The sequence below is a fragment of the Octodon degus genome, unplaced genomic scaffold (assembly GCF_000260255.1).
Source record: "Octodon degus isolate 3935 unplaced genomic scaffold, OctDeg1.0 scaffold00222, whole genome shotgun sequence".
NCBI lineage: Eukaryota > Metazoa > Chordata > Mammalia > Rodentia > Octodontidae > Octodon > Octodon degus.
This window is the reverse complement of record NW_004524798.1, coordinates 234299-257045: the sequence shown is the minus strand read 5'-3', so window position 1 is coordinate 257045 and position 22747 is coordinate 234299. Positions and strand designations below refer to the sequence as shown.

At 48.7% G+C, this 22747-nt stretch overlaps 1 protein-coding gene across 1 annotated transcript in view; it reads right to left on the bottom strand.

The window, feature by feature from the left end:
* The window catches only part of Rnf43 (ring finger protein 43), a 72754-nt gene that overhangs the window by 3391 nt on the left and 46616 nt on the right, over positions 1-22747 (bottom strand). The window contains exons 3-9 of the mRNA XM_004645250.2: positions 12794-12916; positions 6042-6116; positions 5802-5933; positions 5144-5248; positions 3032-3193; positions 2456-2558; positions 481-1830 (exon numbers count right to left, since the gene is read on the bottom strand). Coding sequence (XP_004645307.1) covers positions 481-1830; positions 2456-2558; positions 3032-3193; positions 5144-5248; positions 5802-5933; positions 6042-6116; positions 12794-12916 — 2050 coding nt within the window. The remainder of the gene's footprint in view (positions 1-480; positions 1831-2455; positions 2559-3031; positions 3194-5143; positions 5249-5801; positions 5934-6041; positions 6117-12793; positions 12917-22747) is intronic.

Below are 22747 nucleotides of genomic sequence, written 5' to 3'. Positions count from 1 at the left end.
AATGGGGAAGTGCCTGGCAGAGCTGGGAGGCTCCAGCCAACATACTATGCTCTGCCAGCTGTTCCATACTTTGAATGTCACCTCTGGTGAATCAGCTTCTGTCAACCCCTTGTTGGCTAACTCCACCTGTCCTGCAATAGCCAGCTCTAGAGAGCCGGTGAGCTAGCTCAGAGGACTAAGTGCCTGTTTAGGCAAACGCAGGGACTGGGGTTTGATCCCCAGCACCACATGCTACACCGGCCCCACCCTGGGGTACACTGAGCTGGCCACAGAGACTAGGCATGGTGGCACATGCCTGGGGAGGCTGGCACAGCACTGGGGAGGCTGAAAACAGGAGGATCACTAAGAGGATCACAGCACTGGGGAGGCTGAAAACAGGAGGATCACATAGTGAGACCCTGTACTAAATACATTAAAAAAGAAAAAATAGCCAGCTCTAGTTTCTTTTCCCACCACACAGTGTTTCCCCTGAAAACTCACCAGGCTGGGCTGGCAGCACCTGGCAGTGTGGGTAAGGGCATGGCCTGCCCGCAGAGGTGTCAGAACTCCACTCAGAAGGCCCCTCCCCAGGTGGATGTGGTCCCAGAGGCTGGCGTGGAGTCAGACACAGCCATACTGGCTGTGAACTTGAGTAACAAGGGCCTGGGGCTTCTGGTAGCAGCCTCCTCTCCAGGCCTGGCGGTCTGAAGATCAATGGGTGGGCCTCTGGAGGCCAGGGGTATGCCAGGCTGGGGTTGTGATGGGGGAATATCCGGCAAGCTGGGCGCACAGTCAAGTCCTGGGGCCGAGAGGCTGGCATGGGCTCTGAGGGACCAGCCCGCCGTTTTCTCTGTGTGTGTCGGGTGGGGAGGTTGGATTTCTGCAAGTGACTGCTGGGACTGGGGCTTGGACTGGCAGCTTCAGCTTGGCCAAGGGCTGGCTCTATGAGGGCCCTGGACCGTTGTGTGTTGGGAAACTGGCCTGAAGAGGCTACTGGGTTAGATTTGGTGGTTTGCTGAATGGGAAAAGGTGGTTCCGGCTGAAGCTGTGTCCGAGAAGCAGCAGGCCTGGACTGGGAGACACCAGGTTCTGAGCCAGGCTTCCTGCCATGCCACTGGAACCGCTTTTTATAGTGGTGGTGCCGGTGACGGTGGTAGTGGACATGGCTAGAAACCTGGGTTTCCCCTATGGGCACCACTGAGTCCAAGGAACGGGGTCGACAGTTCACACGAGGTTGTGTCCCTTCCTGGTGAAGATCCCCTTCGGGGCTACAGTACACTAAGGGGTCAAAGTCACTACTCAGGGAACTGCGGAAGGTAGAACTGCTGCCGTGGATGCCCTGCAGGCTAACATCTGTGCAGTTGACCACTGAGTCGCTGGAAGAACCGTGGCAGGGCCCAGAGCTGGAATCGCTGGCTGGACCATCGGCCAAGTAGCCACTGCGTTCTGTACAGTAGCTTTCTCCAGACCCACTGCTGTCATGTGGCCTGGCTCGGCGCACTGGACAAGCTGTGGGGTGCTGAGAGGTACATCGGAGATGGCTCATACCCCAGCCCTGTGCATAGGGGTGCTGGGCCACTGGCAGGTGCTGCTGCTCGCCTGAAGCCCGGAGATGTGCAGCTCCGGCTCTGGGGAGGCATTGGTGTCGCGGGCCCATGATGGCTTCTTGGGATGGGAAGAAGGGTCTGGGTCGTGGGGGCCGAGCTCCTAGATTCCGAGAAGGGCCCAACAGGTAGGCAGCAGGGAGGTGGTAGTGGGCATGGCCAGGATGCTGGCGAATGAGGTGAAGTCTCCTGCCTGGTTCTTGGTAAGATCTAGAGGGTCCCAGGGAGTGAGAAAATGAATCTCCTTCTGGAAAAAAAAGAACCAAAATCACAGCTGTTGACTCCACATGGATAATGCAGTTAGAAAGGTGAGCCTGTAGTTAGCCTATTCGACCCTGCACAGCTGTAAGCTCAGCTTGAGGACCACAGTCATCCATATCTTGCCTGACAGTCCTTTAGGACTCCCTTGGCACCTCCAGTCAGGCTGCCTGCCCCTAGAATCCCACAGAACAGTCAAACCCATTCCTCCCACCAGCCACCTGGGGCCACTGCTAGTCCATACTGTACCTACAGGTAAGTTAATAAAAGGTTCTCTTTCCTTAGTATATGATTTCACTTTCATGTCTTAGAAAATTGTCACAGATACTGATTTTGACAAAATAGGGTCATTTATTTCCAGAAAATTATAATAAACATATAAACCAGTAAATTTTTTGTTTAGAATCAACTAAGTTGTAAAAATATCTATAACTTTTAGGATAATAAGGATGCATAGGATGTGAACAGCTGTCCCCTTCAGATGAGGGACAGCTGAAATGACTGTGGTGGCAGTTCTGTCTTCAGGGTCATAGCAGACAGAGACCCTTTCCCGGGGAAGCCATGCCCTACACCTGTCTCCCTGTGCACAGGAGTATCCTGGGCCCAGCTCCTACCCACGATGTTGAACATGCAGAGTGGACAAGTCCGGTGCTGATGTAGCCAAGGGTCCACGCAGGTCCGGTGGAATTCGTGGAGGCAGGAAATGACCCGTAGCTCCTGGAGAAAACGAGAGTGCCCACATCAAAGGTTTCCACGGTGAGGAGAAAAGCCAAAACAAGGCTATCTCCCTGACTCCCTCTGGCCTTTGTTTCTTGCATTCAACTACTTGCAAAAGGTGGATTTGAATTTTGCCATTTAGCTGCATGACTTTGGGCAAGTTTCTTAACAATTTTCAGCGGTAAAATGAGGATAAAAAAACTATTACCATCCCTTCATATGAGGTTAAAATGAGACAGTGCGTTAAGAGTACCACTGTGCCCTGGCACAAACAATAGTGTCCTTTCCTCAGAGGGCCAAGGGCCAGGGAAGTGACCAAACCTCAGGGCTAGCCCCTGCCCTGCCTCTGCCCCCCACAGGAACACAGGACATAGATGCAGCCAGGGCACCCATATGAGTCCCAGGTCTCCCCATTTTTGCCCCCATTTCCCTCCCAGCCTTGTTACGGGGGTGTATTACGAAGCCTGCCTTACCTGCCCCTCGGAGAATTCCTCCAGGCAGATGGCACACACAGGGGCGGAGCTGCAGCTGCTACCTGAGTCTGGCCGCTCAGCCCGAGTTCTCCTGCAGCTGTCTTGGTACCTCCTGGTGGCCAGCTGGCTGATGGCCCAGGCTGTTCGCTGCTGAAGGGGGTCCTGGAAAGAGGAGCGGGGCTCAAGATGAAGTGGGGCTCCTTGCCCTCTTGCCTGGGCCCCAGCTTAGACTCACTTCCCCATTAGGCCACACACAACCAGTTGAGCACCCTAGGGAATTTATCTCCTCAGAGGTCTCCCATGGCTCTCCCACCCCCATCCATTAAGTTTTTCTCCCTTCAACAACAGGGGAGACTTTGTATCCAATTGCAGCTTGACATCTCAACTTGGCTGTCCAGTAAGCATTTCAACTTTAACATGCCCCAAATTGAACCCCTAATCCCCTTAACCATCCCCAGCCATACACCTGCCCTGGCCCCAATATTTTCCATCTCACAAATGACAATCCCATTGTTTTCACTGCTGTGGCCAAAAATCTTGACGCCTCTCTCTCATATCCCACGGTCAGTCCATGAGAACACCTGTGACTTTGCCTTCTGAACATACCGGAAAAACTGTTTCTCATCCTTTTCTGCTCTCTCCCTAACCCACCTCCTGAATTCCTGCAACATCCCCTACCTGCTTTCTGCTTCCAATCTTGCCACCCTGTGGTCCATTCTTACCACAGAGACCAGAACTGATGCTAGCAGCGGCGTATGGTGGCACCTGCCCGCAATCCCAGCACTCTGAGAGGCTGGGGTAGGATGACTGCAGGCTTAAGTTCAGCCCCGGCAACTTAGCAACTTATGGAGAACTTTTCTCAAAATTTATTTATTTATTATTTATTTATTGTGGTACCAGGGATTGAACTCAGGACCTTGCGCTTGCCAGGCAAGTGCTTATTCTACTGAGCCATCTCCCTGGCCCCTCAAAATTTAAATAAAATAAAAACAAAAAAATATATCTAGGGATATAACTCAGGTCCTGGGTTCAAACCCCAGGAACACACACACACACTCCACACAACACACATAACCGTCATTTTAAAATGTGAGCTCATGGCACCTCTTCTACTCAAATGGCTCCCTTTGGCTCAAGTGGCTTCTACTCCAGGGCTCCCGTTCCACCCCTCCCCCACCCTGAGGATGCACTTCAGTGACAGCATGTGCCCAGCATGCAGAATCCCCAGCACCACAAGAACAAACCCAAACAAAGCCTGACAGTCACCTGAGCAGTTCAGTGCAACTGGCCCCAGGCGTTCTCCAGCCTCCTACTCTGCCCTCCAGTCTTGGGACTATTCCCCAGATGGGTCAGGTGCGCTTGTGTCTCAGGGCCTTGGTATCTACTGTTCTCTTTCCACCCCCACCTCCTGCCCCTCACCCCTCAACCCCACAACCCGTGCAGCTCACACCCTCACTCTCCCACTTGTGGCTTTGCTACAGCATCACATTTTCTCAGTGTGACCTTCCTTGGACTTGCTTTTAAGAATTAATGCTGTACTCTTGGAATGTCTCCCCTGTTGCTATTTTGTTTTTCTCTGTAGCATATATTGCCATCTAAAATCATATATTTTTAAAAATAGTATATTTTTTAACTGTTTTATTATCCAGAATGAAATGAAATGTTTGTTTATTGTTTGCAATGAAAGCTCCTTGAGGGGATGGGTTTAGGGTTGCTTTTGCTGTCTGTGTTATTCCCAATACCTATAACAATGCCTTTTTTTGTTGTTTTTTTGGTGGTACCAGGGATCAAACTCAGGACCTTGCACTCGTCAGGTTGGCCCTGGTGCCACTGAGTTGTATCCTCTGCCCTCTGTGTGTCCTTTTTTTTCTTAATATAATAGTGTTTAGCATACAATAGGTACTCAGTATATTTGTTAAATCAATGAATGAATAAATTAATGTGGAGAGCAATATGGGGAGAGGCTGCCAGGTATCAATGAGGACAGATGCTAGGGTATTTAGATGCACATTTTTTCCTGAGCATAAAGGCGCTAGCCTTCTGCTTTTTCTCCTTCCTATCCCCTCCACATGTTCCCATCCCCACCTCTGCCAGGGAGCCCACATTACTCACAGGCCTGTTGTGGCGGGGTCGGCACCGGATACGAAGCACTGAAGCCAGGATGATCACAAAGATGGTGCCCACCACTGTCAGGAGGATCCATACGTCATAGTCTGGCTGGGAGACAACAGAGAAGGAAAGGGTGAGACTTCAGGAAGGAGGTGGGCCAATTAGATAGGAAATGTAGGAGCACCAAGGACAAAGAGAGCTGCATGTTCCCTGGAGTGTCTCACCTGAGGGATGAGGTAGGGACAAACATGGAAATGGTCCCTCTCTGCCCAGGAGCACTCTTGGGAGGGGGTTCTCTGGAAACCAATGTGTTTGGAAAGAGGGGAGAGGAACCCCTTTGCAAGGTGGGAACCTCGCCAGTGAGTGGTAATGTAAGATTCCTAGCCAATGGAGAAGGACTCATCAGGGGTCAAGGGTCAGGGGTCAGGCAGGTTCTGATACTACATGTCATAAGACCGTAGAGCTGAAAACAGCTTCTGAACTCATCTGACCCCATGTGTTCATTAAGCAGATGATGCCCAGAGGGGGAAAGCTTGCCACACTGAGGGATAAAATTGGGTAGAAGGTCTCCAGGAGTCAGACACACTTGGTGGGAGTTGCCACAGGATGAAGTAAATGTGCAACGAGTGCCAGGGCAGGGTTGGTGGAATGGAGTGCTCACCCAGGCTGGGGGCTCCTTCAGCTCGATCCTCACATGGGCCTTTCGGTTCTTGTACACAAACTCCATCAGCTTCTCAGCATCATTACCCCAGATTAGTACCACTGGCCAAGTGAGCCCCAGGGGCTGCTGCAGCTGCAGAGGACAAAAGGACCCCAAGGACTGTGATGACTTCTCCTTCCCCCCAGAACTTTATCTTCCTCCGTGCAGCCCCTCCTCAAACACCCTGATGTCTCCTCGTACCTGCTCAGCAGCAGCTCGGTCCTCAGTGATATCAAAGAGGACGGCACTGGCTCCTCGCTCACCAGCCATGCGCGCCTGCAGAGACATACAGCAGAGTTTGGCTGGAGCCAGAGGACACAGCTGTGCAGGGCTGGGTCTCCCCACCCACCCCCAGTCCTAGGACCGTGCACAGGGAGCACCTCTGCGCTCTCACGTGCACACAGGCAAGGAGGCAGGAGGCCAGGATCCTTGCTAGGCCCCGGCTCAGCCAAGTTCCACTATTCCACAGGACTACACTCAGTCCTTTCCTTTGGTAAGAGAACAAATCCTTCACAAAGGTTTACTGGGTGCCACGTGGTAGCTCTGGCTCTTGGGTGAAGTACAAATAAAACACAGCCCCTGCCCTCACTCAGGATTTCAGTAGTGTAAGAACAAAGACTAGGGAGTGACCAGCACCCAGGAGGAGGAGGAGAACACAGAAGTGCAAGGGAGAGCAGGAGACAACTCCTTTGGGGTCCAGCTCGGTTTCCCAGGTGTGCTTCTGAGAGAGGTTGCGACTAAGAGTCTGACTCCACACCCGGGGGCAAAGGCGCCACCTCAGCCCACCTCACATACATGCCGGTGCACCACTCTCAAGCTTCCAGCTCACCCCAGCTCTATTTCAAGGACTTAGAGGAGTCCTTGTTCAGTGCTTTATCCCTTTGTCCTCTCCCTTTGGGTGACTCAGGTAGGGAGGGGCTTGAGGGGCTGTTCCCACAAGGACACAACGGTGCACGGTGCACTCGGGTGTTCACCAAGGGCTCCAAGAGCAGGCTTGATGGGGGGCCAGAATCTAGCCATCCGGGCAGAGCAGATAGCACAGCCAGAAAGAGAAGGCGGGATCCCGAGGTTACGTGTGTGGGGCAGAAGGAGGGAGATAAGAGCCGAGGGTGGGGTGGGGGCACAACGGTAGACGAGTGGCATGCAGAGCCTGCCTGGGGCTGAGTCTCCTTGCCTGCACTCAGCGGCCTTCTTTCCTAAGTAGAGCAGAGGCTCCTCTGACAGGGCAGCAGGCTGTGACCTCCCTCCCCTGGGGCCTCCACTGGACCTCTGGGGCCTTGGCAGGCAGTGAAGGAGTTAACCCTTGTGCAAGCAGTGGTGGCAGAAGAGGAGAGTGCTGGGACTTACTCATGCTCCCAGCACTTTGATCTCTGCCTGCCTTCCCAGGGAGAGCCTGTCCCAACAGGTCTCCTGCCAGGCAGGCTGGGAGCAGCTCCTTGCTCCTGCTCCCCAAACAGTGGCAGGGGCCTGGAGGCCCCTCCGAATCAGCTGCCTGCAGGCCGGGAGCAGGGCAGCAGTGGAGGGCGGTGAAGACACACAAGCGGCCCCATTTTGAGCAGAGGGTAACTTCCCTCTTCCTTCTTCTTCTTTTTTTTTTTTTTTTTTTTTTCCTCTTCTCTGTCTTCTGGGAGCTGAGTTGGGCTCTCTATAGGGACCAGCACCTGGGCCAGGCCTGGGCTAGAAATTCACAGAACTCCAGAATGGAATCAGTGAAGGAATTAAGAAGCTACCACTGGGTCAGGAGATGGCTCAGTGGAATAAGCACTTCCCTGGCAAGTGCAAGGGCCTGAGTTCAATCCCCAGTTCCCGCAAAAAAAGAAGAAGAAGAAGCTACCACTTCTATCATCCCCTCTCCTATTCCTCCCAGGAAGTCCCTGTCACCAAGGCTCCTCCAGGCAGGACAAAGTTCTCTAAGCAAAGGAATGGGAGAAATGCCAGGGGAAAAGAATCCCCGCGAGGGGAAGCCTACCTGAAACCTCAGACTCCAAGGCCGTGGCCTGGGCATGAGAGAGGTTCTGCAGTGCTCACACAATTGGAATTCCCAGAACAAGGCCTTAGCCATGGCCTGCCTGGGGGAAAAAGGCTCATTTCTTTCAGATCCCCATCCATATCCTCCATAGCATATGCTTTCCTTCTCCCTTGTGATGCTGGGAACCAAACCCAGGGAGTACTGTCTATGTCCTTAGCCCTTTTAATTTTTTTAAATTTTGAAACAGGGTCTGGTTAAGTTGCCTAGGCTGGCCTCAGACTTGCAATCGTCCTGCCTCAGCCTCCAGAGTAGCTGGAATTATAGGCATGTGCCACCATGCCTGGCTCCAACCCCTATCTCTTTGAAGAATTGGGGTAGGAACAGTAGAAAGCAATTATGGTGACAGTCAAACACCCTCACCCATTACAGCGCATAATTACAAAGCTGTAAAAGTGATCAAAGAGCCAGAGAGTTGGCCAACAAGAGAAAACAAACAGGACTTTCAGGCAGTGGATTCCTGTTCTAGGATTAAAAAGACACCATTTGGGGCTCAACCTGGAGCCCTCTGTGCCTCCTGCCCACCTGCACAAGGCACTTCCTTGGGATGGAATCTGGAAGGTAAAGAGAACAGGCAGACCTGTAGGGCTGGGAGACGGGGCTGCAGGAAGACAACACAGTGATCTCTCCCAGTACTTCAAAGTGAGCCCAGCTGGCAGGCTCTAGCTTTCAGACTGGGGCCATTGTGCAGTGGGCAGTGAGGAAAGTGAATTCCTGCCTCTTGCTCCCTGGTTGCCTCTGGCACCTCTCTGGGCTTTAGACTTTCCTCTCCAGTGCACAGTGACAGTCTCTACACATTTCCTGCTCATTCAAGGTTAAGTGAGCACTTACTATGTCCAGGGAAGGCCAGGGCTCAGAATCTAGTTGGGGAAACAAGGCCTCTACGTATATAAAATTGTAATGCTGATTACAATATCCTGAACACAAATGAAGGAGATAGCCCAGTAACCAACACTTTTGCCCTTCAGAATAAATAGCCCCCATCCTCCCACTTCAAATCAGGCAGAGATATTCAATATACAAAACAAATAAATATGAGCCATCCACTGGGAGGTGAGGCAGGATAGGAAGCACTCTTCTACCCTGCCTGCCCCCGCTCCTGCACAAAATCTAGACTTGGCAGAACAGTTTTGGATCTGTAGGCAAAGACCTTCACTGCTGGAAACATGCTGTGTGGAGAGATTTCTTCCTATTGGGTTGGCTGGTCTGGGCTAGGCAGGAAAGATTCATAGAAGGGGTGAGTGCCACTGGGCCTGGGAGCTAGGCCTTTTACTGAAAAGGGCAAACTTGCCCAGATTGCCTAGGATGGTATCTTGGCTCTACTGTGGTTAGTTGTGAGACTATAGGCAAGGTACTTAACTACACTGTGCCTCAGTTTCCCTTTTGGCAAACTAGGCTAATAAAAGGACCTACTTTTTAGGATTGTCATCAGAGCTACATAAATTAATCTATGTCAGCACTTATAGTAGTGCCTGGAACATAATAAGTGTTCCTTAAGTATTAGTATAAGGTATTAGTGATTGTTGTATCAACTATTATTAGTATCATATATATATCGACCCTATTTTTGAGGGGAGGCAACTGATACTCAGAGACACTAAACTACTTGCTCAGGGTCATCTCTGAGAAGCAGCAGAGGCAGGATTCCCACCCTGGACTTCAGCCTCCAGAGCGCCTGCCCTTAATCACTGGGGAGAGGCCTGCAAGGAGACAGGCGCAGCTCCCACCCACACGTGTGTCTCTGGATCCGACTCCTTCCACTAGGGATCAGGCCATACTGCACTAGGCTGGCAGGCATGCGGTGAAAAGGGTCTCACTTATCTCGAGGATGAACACGGAGCTGCTAATAAAGGGCCACCAATCTAGCAGGTATTCAGCCACAAAGTAGAGAAATCTAGAAAGAACTGTGGTGAGTGTTTCAGGAAACAACAAGAGTGATGACAAATAGAAGAAAACAAAAACAAACCTTGTGGACTCGGCAAGCACAGGATGGAGGATAGGGTCTGGCTCAGTGGTGGAACATGTGCTTAGCATGTGCAAAGCCCTATGTTCAAACCCAGTCACTCACACACACACACACAGAGGATGGGGCGATGAAGTCTATGACAATGACAGAGTGATGACTGCAATAACTCCTCGAATGATTATACTTGACACAGGGCTAAGAGCGTCCATCAGTACTGCCTCATTAAATCTTCATGACTATTGATATATGCTAATCATTACACCACAGATGAGGAAACAGAGGCTTAGAGAGGTGAGCTAAAATATCCAGGTCACACTGTGGGCTAGAAGAGCTGAGCTTTAAGCCCTTGAAAGCCCTAGTTCTGTCAACGATTGTGGCACTCATCGGGTGACATAAATAGGGAAAACCAGAACTGTTCTGAGTCAGTGGTTTCCACATTTTTCCTTACCAAACACCTCACCTTTGCTTTACCCGTCCCAAGAGCTACATCTTTAAAAGTGTGTGCTCTACTAAGCTAATTGCATTTATTGTATGCAATAAATTCATTTTCCTATGAGATAACCCATGTTAATACATTGAACCAACCAAAAGCAAAAATGAGTATTTCACTCAAGTGGATGGTACTTCTGAAATACTGGATGTATTTCTGGCCTTAAAGACCTTAAAGAGGGGCCGGGAAGATGGCTCAGTGGAATAAGTGCTTCCCTGGCAAGTGCAAAGGCCTAAGTTCAATCCCCGGTTACACACACACACACACACACACACACACACACACACACGACCTAGTGTGAGCCAGGGGACCCCCCACCAGGTAAGGGCTGCATGGTCAAAGGATGAGGTCTGTGGGAGGCCTTAGACCTGCCAGCTGGAAGGCACCAAGGAGCTTGGGGCTGGAGCAGCCCCACAGGCAGTTGGCGGGAACAGACAGTCACACGGTAGCCAGCCGAGGCATTTCTTCTAAACCCTTAGCATGTGGTTTGTTTCCATGTTGATTTTTAGCTCAGACACAATTTGACACTCCCCGCACTGTGTCTGTGTCATATCCCCACACTCTCCCTTGCGTGTCACGAGGGCCCCCTCTGTGGAGATGCCTACAGCTTCTCACTGGTCACCTGCTGAGATCACATGCTATGCTGAAAGTGGGAGCTCTGGGTTTTTTGTAAAATTTATTGACTAAAACATATTGCTTTTATCATAGGTAAAAAGAAAAAAAAATCCTACCAGAGCCTTCGTGAGCCTTTCTGCCCTCACTCACTGTCCCTAATGCAGAGCGACACTGAGCACTTCCTTAGCAAATGAGGATGAAATCCTTTGTGAAGCAGTAGGACTGAACTATCCAGAGCAGGGCAGCTTCAGCCTAACAACCCCCTGCTGCTGTTAGACCCTCTCAGCTTTGCAGAGATGCCCCTCTTCCGGCTCCTCCACAGCCGCCGCTTGACCCTGCTTCCCACCTCCCCGGAAGCCTCCTATGCATCAGCATGGCCAGGCCAGGGGAATATCACTTAGCTGCAGATGCTGCCTTCTTTGTGTGTGTGCGTGTGTGTGCACGTGTGTGTGTGTGTGGGGGGGTGCATGCAGTGCTGGAGGCTGAGTTCAGAACCTTGAGCACACTAGGCAAGTGGTCTCCCCTGAGCCATGGCCCGGGCCAGCCACACATGGAACCTGACCACACCCCTCTCCCTGGCCCTCATAGGATGAAATAAAAACCTGGATTGTTTCCTTGATGCTCCCTGGAGAAGCAGGAAATCCTTAAGGAATCTGAGTTTGAGTACAGCTAGCACTACACAGCCGGCACTACAGTTGGGGTGTTGCTCTCTGTTCTCCCCACGCCTAAATCTACCTCATCTGTACCATAAATAATCTAACTATACTTTACACAGGGGTTGAGTTTTCCAAATAGGAAAGAAGGCAGCAGAGCAGAGACTAAAAGTCTAGGTTTGAGAACGAGACAGGGCCAGGTTCCAATACCAGCTCTACGCTCTCCTGATTTGTGTCGGGCTGGCAAGTTACTTAATTTCTTCTGATCCTCCCTTGCCTCCTCTGCCAAATGGACGGAAATGTGTGTCATTCTAGATTGTTGTTAGAAGCAAATGACAAAACATATAAGGCATCTGTCCCATGTGTCACTAGGCGCAGTGGTGAGCACACAGAAGATAGTAACAGTCACTATTAGTTAAAGCAGGGCTCACAGGCACAGATTAAAGAGGCTGAGGCCAGAACAGAGGGCAGCAAACAGGAGAGCCCACCAACTGCTGAGAGGGGCGCCTCCTGCCCAGTTCCTGCGGACTGCCCCCACATAGAAGTGGAGCAAGTGCTGCTAGAGCACAGGGGTTTTTCTCCAGAAAATGTTTTCTATGAACATTTTCAATTTATAAATGTGGAAATGTCATTTCGTGGGCTAAACACAACCCTGGTGCAAGCCAAAGCAACCTAAGAGGAAATATGTTAAGTTTTTAAGGATGGATGTTGGCTGCTGTCTGGCTGTCCTTGCAAAAGCTTTCAGTAAACACTGCCTGGACATGGTGGCGCACACCTATATCCTCAGCACTCTGGGCAGCTGAGGCAGGAGGATCACAAGTTCCAGCCCAACCTGGGCAGCTTAGTAATTCAATAAGTAAAAATTTAAAAAGGCATGGAGATGTAGCTCAATATAAAGGCTCTAAATTCAATCTCTAGTGAAAAAAAAATGTTCAGTAAATGTTTCTGAAATGTTCCAGTGCTAGGCAGAGAGCAGGCTTGGGAACTCTAAACTGCAGAGGACAGGCAGGAACTGCGCACCTACTAAGATGAAAGTCAAAATTCTGCATGTGCTGGGTGGCAGACAAAAGACAGAGGTAGAAATTTCTATCACTGTCCCACCAGGAGAGGGAATCAGGTTTATCACTCTTAAGAGACAAAGGGACAAGAGAGTAGGGGGCCTCTCAGAGTTCAGGGCATGTGTAGGGTCAAGGGCGAATCTACCTTGCTGGCCAGTGACAGGCAGGGGCGAGGGGCTCGTCGGGGACTCTCGAGCTTGACAATGCTGATGAATCCAGGCTCCAGGTTGTCGTCATCACTGGCATTGCACAGGTACAGGGGATGCGACTGCAGAGAGGGAGACAAAGACCTGGGTGAGGGAGGCTCTTTGAGACCAAGTGAACTACAGGAACCAAGCACTCTGATGCTGCCCTAGGCAGGTTCCAGGTCCATCTCTCAGTGCTAAAAAAGAGATGCCTTGTTATTGGGTTGTTTCATAATAAGCCAGTAGTCATCAGTTGTCATTTCAGAGGTGCTGGTACCAAGGACACAGGGAGTTGGGAATAGGTGAGAGGGAAGAAAAACCAGAGAGGCCTGAAAGAAAAGCCTGCTACAAAGCAGCTCCAACAAACTTCAAGCTCTATTTTTCCACACTGGCCAGATGCAAAGGGTTCCTCTCCTGGCCCCAGCCTCTCTCAAGTCCTGATTCTTCCACATGTTCACAAAACCCCAGGCTGACAGAGTATCCACCCACTCCCCCATCAGTACTTCCAGAATCCTGTCTGCCTTCTACCCAGGATGAGGTCAAGCGAGGTGCTCACAGGGAGAAGAGACAATCTTGGGATGGTGCTTGGCTAAGACTTATGCCTTGACTAGCACATTCATATGGGTGCAGCCCATCCCCAGAAATGAGGTACTGGAGAAGGAACCATCTCAGCTCACCTGCTCTGAACTCACAGCAGGTCTGGTCCAAGACCCTGTGCTTCTCTGGCTAGCTGTGCTGAACAATGACTAACAGGGAAGTAGGCCCACAGGTGCAGCCAGAAATCTGAGCCTCTCTTAGTTAAGGGGTAAGACCGCCCTATTTTAACACTTTTCTTTCAGTATGATTCTACTACCATTTGAGTCTCATTTTTCCTGAATCAAATGTTACCAGTGCATAAGAAAAAAGAGTGACCTATTAGGCCCTAGATAATCCAATGGACCAGACTCCCATATGGTGGAAACCTATATCTTAGGAAAAAAGGGATTTCCTCCTAAGGAGCAGCTTACATGTCCCTCTCCCCTGATGCTGAGGTCTGAAAGACTTCTAGAAAGAACCATTAGAGAAACTGTAGAGCATTATGAATTGATGAAAATAATAATACTAATGAGTTTTAAAACACTTTTAGAAAGCTCGTTTAGATTATTTTCACTCACTGTATCACACTGCAGTTCCTTGAACACAGTAGGTTCTTAACAAATACACATTATCTTGCTTTAAATAAACATGTCTAGACAGGGAGTGCTGACATAGGAAGGTGTTTGTTCTTGCTCCCAGAATTTAAAGACTATGAGGCTGCTGGTGGAGATCAAAGTTTAGTGTACAAGAGAGCTTTTTCTTGGTCTTTTTGAGACAATATCTCACTACGCAGTTCCAGCTGGCTTGAGCTCACTTTGCAGCCCAGGCTGGTCTCGAACTCACAAGCATCCTCCTTCCTCAGCCTCCCGACTGCTGGGATTATAGGCATGTGCCACCACGCCCAGCAATATGGAAGAGAGCTTATGCTGTCCTGCTCAAAGTCCCATAGGAGGACACAGAGACAACAGAGTGACAGGAGAGCTTCCATAGAAGCCAAACAGGTATGTTTCACCTAATGGACCAACAGAAGGGTGTGGGGTGGAGAAGTACCTTCCTGGCCCAGGAAGCCACCTGCGCCTGGGCACCAGGTCAAAACAGACTTCAGGAAGACACGGCTGGCTTGAAAGAGAAGGTAGGAGATGAGGTTGGAAAGATCAGTGAGTCAGGACATGGATCAGCGACCACATCTTTGAGTTTGAGGATTCTCTTGGTGACATCAGAGGAGCACCAAGTGGGTGAGTAATCGGAAGTCAGGTACTCCAACAGAATGAAAGACATGAGGATCTTCAGGAAGGGCAAATTATACCCTCAGAAGTCACTGATGTACTTGCTCCTCCTGGTCACCCCAGTGCCGATTTCTCATCATAACCCCAAGATGTCTCTTGCTGACCAGAGGGCCAACTGAGAGAGGGAAAATCATGGGGAGAAAAGAGGCCTGTAAAGAAAATTCGCAAATATTTCTACATTGCTCTGCCCACCAGCCTGCAAGTAGTGCTAGAGTAGAGGAGGCCTCTGATAAAGTGAAAGGGGAATCTACTGTCTGAGTCCTCATTTGCCTGGTTCTGAACCAACAATTATGGAAGGAAGGAAGGAATGGGAGGACAGGACCCATTTGCAAATGCCTCCGACCTGCCACGGCTCAGACAGAGCCTCACTAGGAGGTGTTACCATCTTACACTCTCCTGCCCCCAGGAAAGGGGCATTAAGCTTAGAGAACTCAACTCAGACAAGGTCAGAACTTAATGGAACTCCACACAAATGCAGTCAACTCTCCACTGTCCACAGTAGAAGGAATGAGGATAAAGATAGCAGTTTATGTTAATTGTGTAAGTGACTGTTCTAGGTACTTCTGGGTATTACCTCTTTTTCATCTTCACAGAAACAGCAAGAAGTACTCACCTATTTTATTTATTTATTTATTTATAAATATTTATTTATTTAATGTGTGTGTGTGTGTGTGTGTGTGTGTGGCCAGCTCAGCCCACCAGGGGGCAGGGCTGGCTGGCATGTGGTGCTGGGGGATTGAACTGCGGTCTCTGTGCTTTGCTAAGCTTGTTCTAAGTAGGTGCTTTAGACCACTGAGCCATCTCACCAGCCCATCCCACCTATTTTAAAGATGAAGAAACTGAGGCATTAAAGAGTTAAATAACATGCCCAAGTTATGCAACTAGTAAGTGGCAGGGATCAGATGAAATGGGAAGTGACAGAATAAAATAAGGTTTAAGGAAAAAGAGAGCCTGAGTTCAAGGCCAACCTGGGCTACATAGTCAGTTCAAAGCCAGTCTGAATGACATAGCAAGACCCAGCCAGAGATAGTTCAACAGATTAAAGCTCCTGCTTAGGCAGACACAGGGACTGAGGTTGGATCCCTGGACTGCCGTGCCGGCCCCATCCCCAGGGTGCACTGAGATGGCAATTGAGATGGGGCGTGGTGGCAGGTGCCTGGAAGCTCAGTACTTCGGAAGCTGAAAACAGGAGGATCACTACGAGTCCAATTTGTGTAGTGAGACCCTGTAGACCCTGTACTACATACATTTTTTTTAAAAAAAAAAAAAAAGAAAGAAAAAGAAGTGAAGATCAGTTTACATGACTTTGAAAACAAGATACTTTCTCTGATTCATGACTGAGAAAATTTGCCTTATTAGTATATATTTTTAAAGTACAAGGACCCAATATAAGTCCTAGAATGTTGTTGGTAACCCAGGATTTTGCCCTCAGCTCCCTTGTTACTCTTTCCTGTGCTCTCTAAAGCTATGACCCAGCCAACTCCACAACCTGGGCTCTCCATATAGAACACAAGAGTGGGGTCATCTTCTCTGGAGCGCCAAACTCATGTGTCCAACTGAATAACCAACCCTGCAACACACCAAATTCTGCATCTTCAAAACTGAACACGCTGGGGCTGGTGAGATGGCTCAGTGGTCTAAAGCACCTACTTAGAACAAGCTTAGCAAAGCACAGGGACCGCGGTTCAATCCCCCAGCACCACATGCCAGCCAGCCCTGCCCCCTGGTGGGCTGAGCTGGCCACACACACACACATACATAAAAAATTTTTTAAAAATTAAAAAAAAAAAAAACTGAACATGCTGTTCTGCCCCCCAAAAGTGCTCTTCTAGCATTCCCTATACTAGAAACTAGACCCACCATCATGCTACCAAGCCAGATAGTGCCCTTCTGATCTTCTCCACCATCTTTATTGCTCTCCCAATCAACAATATCCTATCACCAAATTTGAACAACTTTACCTCCTAAAAATTTTCCTCTTTTTTCTCTGCTTTCTTCCATTCTTGATATGGGAACTTTAATACACTAGCACCAGTGCCATCCTGATTTATTAACTTCCGAGCTAGGGTCACTTTGCTCTGTTCATTGCTTTATATTGGAACCCAAAAGGTCTAAAATGCTAAATTGAGCATTTTACTCTACTGAAAGCTCTTACAAAACTCCTCCTCTTGGGATGAAGTCTGCACCCTAAACATAGCTTAAAAGGTTCCATCTGCTTGGGGCTTGCCTTTGGGTTTTCCTTCCCTAATCCTCCACCTTTTTGGCAACCCACACCGCAGAAATAATGTTGTGTTTCCCTAAACACTGGGCACGTGTTGCTCTGCCCTGCCTTTCCAACTCATAGATTCATCCCACTGGGTCAGGATGGTCTTCATTTTGCCTTGTCCTCCTGGGACAAGGCTAAGCCTCTCCCATCCTCACCGCCCCTTCAAGGCCTGCTATTCCCTGGGTGCTCAGTCAATATTTGTTGATTAAATACTGAAGGTCTACAACCAGATAACTGATTGTTAACTATAAAGACAACCTAGCACACGTCAAAAATCCTGATAGTGGTTGCTCTGGGAGAGGAATTAGAGAGGAGTTGGTAAGGAAGGACTTTGATTTTTTAGCATACTCTTTTTTTTTTTTTTTTTTGAAGGGCTGGATATCGAACTCAGGACCTTGCACTTGTTAGACAGGTGCTTATGCCACTGAGATATAGCCCCTGCTCTTGGACTTTGATTTTTTTGCTTTGCATAACATCATAGGATAATATACTTAGACAGGTGAGTTTTGTTTTTTGCTGTGATGGAAGAATAAAAAATGGAGAGCTATTTATATTTGGTTCTGGGTCCTTTCCCTTCTTCCCTTCCAAGAAGGCAGCCTCGGGCTTCAATTTCTTTGTCTCAGGGGCATTTGCTAAGTGCAAATGTTACCTCCAGAGCTCCCTTCCTGGCTTATTGTTGTTGTTATTATTATTATTATTATTATTATTATTATTAATTCATGGAGGAAATGTAAGTGTCCTGAAGGCAGACAAGAGTAAAGGGGAGGGGAGTCAGGGTCTCTAGAACCATGAGAAATCTGGGGACACCCTGAGCAATGGGAATCCCAGCCTGTGCCCAGGAAAGGTGGTCCCTGCAGAGTGACGGGAAGCTGGACCTGGCAGAGATTGTGTGCCCACCTGGATTTCAAGGGCTCACTTGTGTTTGGATAGTGGACATATTTGTAGCAACTGGAGGACAAATGCAAATTTCTGCCCATCTGGTGGGATAGGGCCTTGCAGTCATATTTAATTTGATACAAAAAGTAACATGCCTTACATAGTTGTATTAGTGGCAGGAGAACCATGTTTGCTCTACTTTTTTATGGTTTGCCTCTTCACAAAGAGTCTTGCATGTCTCAGATTAAAACCAAAAACCAGCCCTTCCAACCAACAGGGCTCAGTAGTAGGAAGGGATCCCTAGTCTTCTGTGGGAATGGTGAGCAAAGAGGCTACCTGCGCCCCCTTTCTCTGGAGTCTGCAGCCAGATAGACAGCTCCTGAGGAGGAGACATGCAGATGCACCTGCCTCCTTAGAATGCCAGACCTCCTAGTGACAAAGATGCAAACATGATTTCTATGTCCAGCTACCTGTCCTTTCAGTGACACCAGGAAAGGATCAAGAATAATCAGTGGGGGGCTGGTGAGATGGCTCAGTGGTCTAAAGCACCTACTTAGAACAAACTTAGCAAACCACAGGGACCGCGGTTCAATCCCCCAGCACCACATGCCAGCCAGCCCTGCCCCCTGGTGGGCTGAGCTGTTCACACACACACATAAATAAATAAAAATAAAAATAAAGAATAATCAATGGGCTTCTAGAACTGGGTGATGGTATGGTTGGGGAGGGCTCCCAGAAACTGGAGGAGTTTGAAGACTGGTCTGCAACTTTAAGGTCAGAAATTGGTATGCCCTGGTCCCAAAGGCTGCCATGGGGGCAAATCAAGAGGTGCTTGCTTTCATGGTCCAGGTCATTCTGCCGTAGATGCTTCGTGCACATGCTTCACACCCCATGTGCTGCCTTCTTTTTCAGGGTCAGGGTCTTGCCATGTTAAGCAGCTGGCCGTGACCTGCTGGGCTCAAGCAATCCTCCTACTTCCGCTTCTGAGAAGCTGGATTACAGGTGCACACCACGACACCTGGCTTCTATTTCATATTCTTCAATCTATTTTCTTTCTGTCCTCCTTCCTGTATTTGTTCTGATTTAATTCCCTTCCTTTCTAAGACAGGCATAAAGTTCAAGTTCTGATTCCATTGTTTCCCCGTGTGGACTTAGCTAAAGTACTTATCCTTCGGAGCCTCACAGTCTTCATTTTCAAAATGGGAACAAAAATGCTTCCTTGTGAAAAAAACAGTGAAAACCAGAGATCATGGATATTAAGTGCCTAGCTCAGAGCCCAACACTCAGCAAGTGCTCATTAAACAGGGGCTGGTTTTATTACTGCATCTGTAATAATAAATCGCTTATTCCTGGAAGAGACAAAGCCCTTTCTGACTCCCTCCCTTGGCGGCCAACAGTGCCTCCGAACGCCAGTGTTCCACACGGCGCAGCCTGGGACAGCTCATTATCCACGGTCACTTCCCTCCCGTTCTCAGTCCTGCAAACCCACTGAACAAGCTCTTCCAGTTCTCAGCCCGCTTCCTTCCCAAGAAGGAAGCCATGTGATCTCATTACCTCCTTACAAAGGGCATTCCAGGGCTCAACGGAGCCCCGCTCTTAATGCTGGCCTTACTTTATCCACGATGTCTCCTCCTCCCGGGTGTGTGCTTTTGCAAGCCATTTACTGTCTCCCGTTTCCCAGCCTCTCTCCTCCCCCACTTCTGCGGCAATAATCTTAGTTCTCTGAGTCCAGGTACAGACCTTCACCCGGGCCTTGGACAGGTAACTTTACTGCCTGCTACAATTTTGCCTTTGTAATCAGGAAAGTTGGCCTGGCATCAAAGGCGCCTTCTCCCCACTTCCTCTTTTCAGATTTTATAATCATTCTCTCCTGTGCAGCCTCCACTACCTGAACTTAGAACTACCTGACTTTTATCTCAGGCAACAGAACACACCAGCATCATAAAGTAGAGCTCCTGCTGCTAGAGGTAGGAAATCAGACTGGCCTGAAGTGCCTGCTGCCAGCTCCCAGCACGGGAACAGCTCCCACTGAGGCCCGGTTTGGCCACCTTGCCTTCTGACATGGAGAGGCTGACGCTTACAGCTGCAGGTTAGATGCTAATGGCTGTGGGTGTCGCTCTGGAAGCCTCTCTAGACCGCTTCCCATCTTCATATTAATCTGGCTCTACATCTTTGGGATGGCTGAGGTTCCTAATGAATGAAGCTGTGAAGCTAGGAACAGCCAAGAAGAGTTTTTCTTTATCTATTTTGTCAAAAATTCTCAGTGGGATGTGGTAGTACATGCCTGTAATCCCAGCACTCAAGAGGCTGAGGCAGGAGGATCTTGAGTTGGAGGCTGGCCTAGGATACACAAGAAATACAAAGCTAGCCTGGACTACGGCAGTCAGACCCTCTCTCAAAAGACAACAAACAAACAAAAACTTTTCTATGCAGCTAGGGTGCCTCCAAGTACACAAGTTGGAAGGTATTTTAAACATGGAATTGTGGTGGGAGGCTCCAGGACCCCCATTTCTGAAATTCTCAAACTTGAATCATCTTTAACAAGTCAGAAGCTGAGCCTGTCTGCTCCTTTGCTTCTGGGTCCAAATTCTTTCTGCCAGGCAGCCTCTGCTTCTTTCCTGTCCAGGAGGACCTGTCTCCCCTCTTCCCCCAGCTACCACATGCGCAGAGATGCCTCCCCAGGGAAAAGTCCCTGTTGACTTAGCACAAGAAAGGTGTGCTCTGAAGTTAGAGGCCATGGAAGCACGGGTGCAAACAATGGTCGCTCCTCCCACGTGAGAGCCACTCTCGTTTCCCTCCCTCCCTCCCTCACCTCACATTAAAGGTTTCTCCTTCAGTTTTAAAAATTCATCTGTCTTCAACTGTGTCCAAACTCTAGGATGTAACTGGACCTGCTCACATGAAAATGGTCCCCATAGTGGGCTCCACTTGACTTCACACTCTGACTCTGCATTGCATTTCTGGATGATTCATGGGATCAAAAGCACACTCATGCGCAGACAGAAGGAGGCATGGAGGAAGAAGATGAGTAGTATCTGAAATGTTTTAAAAATAAATGAATGTAGCCAGGAGTGGGGCACACACCTGTAGTAACCACAGTGCTTGGGAGGCTGAGGCAGGAGGATCATTGTGAGCTTGAGACTATCCTGGGCTACAAAGTGAGCTCAAGGCCAGCCTGCACTGCAGAGTGAGACTGTGTCTCAAAAAGGTCAAAAACAAAATTAAAAACAAAGCCAGTCTGGACAGTTAAGCAAGATCGTGTCTCAAAAATTAAAAAGCCTGAGCATTTAGCTCCGTGCAAGGCCTTAGATTCAATCCCTAGTACTGAAAAGAAAAGAGAGAGATTACAATGGAGGTGAATTTTTTCTATCACTTAGGGACATCATGACCAGCATAATGTCTTAGTGTACTACATTATTCATGCATTTTGAGTAATACAGATATAAAAAAAATACTAAGGGCCAGCCAAATAGCTCAGGGGATTAAAGCGCTTGCAAATAGGTGCAGGGGCTGGAGGTTCAATCCCCGGGCATGCCATGCTGGCCCCGCCCCTGGGGCAAGGTGAGATGGCAATTGAGACAGGGTGTGATGGTGTGCACTTGTAATCCCAGCTCTTGGGAAGCTGTAAACAGTCAGATCACTATGAGTCTGATCTAGTAGTGAGACCCTGAACATTTGTAGACCCTTCCCTAAAAATTTTTTAAAAATACTATGTTGACATGTCGTCATATAAAAGTATAACAAAATTATTTCCTGCACATAGTACTTGAGAATGATAATAAACAATGTTACTGGTTTATATATTTACTATACTGTAGCTTTCATTTTACTTATAAACAGCTTTCCTGTAAAACAGTATATCATGCCATGCTGGCAGCCACCTCTACATCTTGTGTTTCCTGTTTCCTGATTGCTTCCAGGGGATACAGTTGAGTAACTGAGCTCAAACAATTGCAAGTGATGTCCTGACTTGGCCCAGAATGAACTCTGGTTTAGGAGAACTAGAAAGGTACTCCTGAAGTTATGAACAATGAAGAATCCCATCAAATATGATTAATTACATCAGAGACCTCTGGAAGGATGGTTCTGAGGATACCAAAGTTCTGAGGTTCACAAGACCTTGGAAGTTACCCTAGTCATGTGGTTTGGACTCCTTCCTCCCACCAGACCAGGAATTTAGGGCTCATTGATCCAAGAATCCTAAGAGATCCCAAAAGATGAGCTGAATTCTCACTGCGGTCCTAAAGAAGATCTCCCTCCTACAGGAAGCACCACTGAGGCCCTTGATTAGCTTTTCCCCCAAGAGGCCTCTTTAGAGAAACCCAGATCTGGACACAGATGGTTGTGGTTGGAGCTAATAACTAATCCTTACATTTTCAGGATAAGTGTTTAAGGGCACTATGCCCCAGAGCCCTGCTTTTAATTCTCACCACAATGAGACAGTCGATTGATCTCTCACTTATGTGCACTAGCCATTTGCAAACAGCCTTGACACAGTCCAGCCTGCCTTAAGCTTTTGCTGTTCTCATTCCAACCAAACTCCTGCCCAAGATGGTAGGAATTTAAAAACCTGCCAGAAGCAGGTATTGTTAGTTTGTAAGTAACTATTTAGGTTAAGATCTTGATGATTAAAAGGCCCAAGACTAAAGCCAGAGAGTCCTCATGAAAAACATCAAAGAAATGAAATATGAAGAAACTAGGTAGTTATTTAAGGATGTTAGAGGCCCCTCTGGGCTACCAGCAGAGCTACTCAGCACTGCTAAATTTGATGATTTTTGGTGCAAGAGTGTGAAATGGCTTCGTTAATCTAAACTGATGACTTCACAAGCAGTCTGTGTCTTTCAGCCTAGACTCCCACTCGGTCCCACTCAGATAGTAGGAAATTTCAAGATGTCTTGCCCACTCTGTTT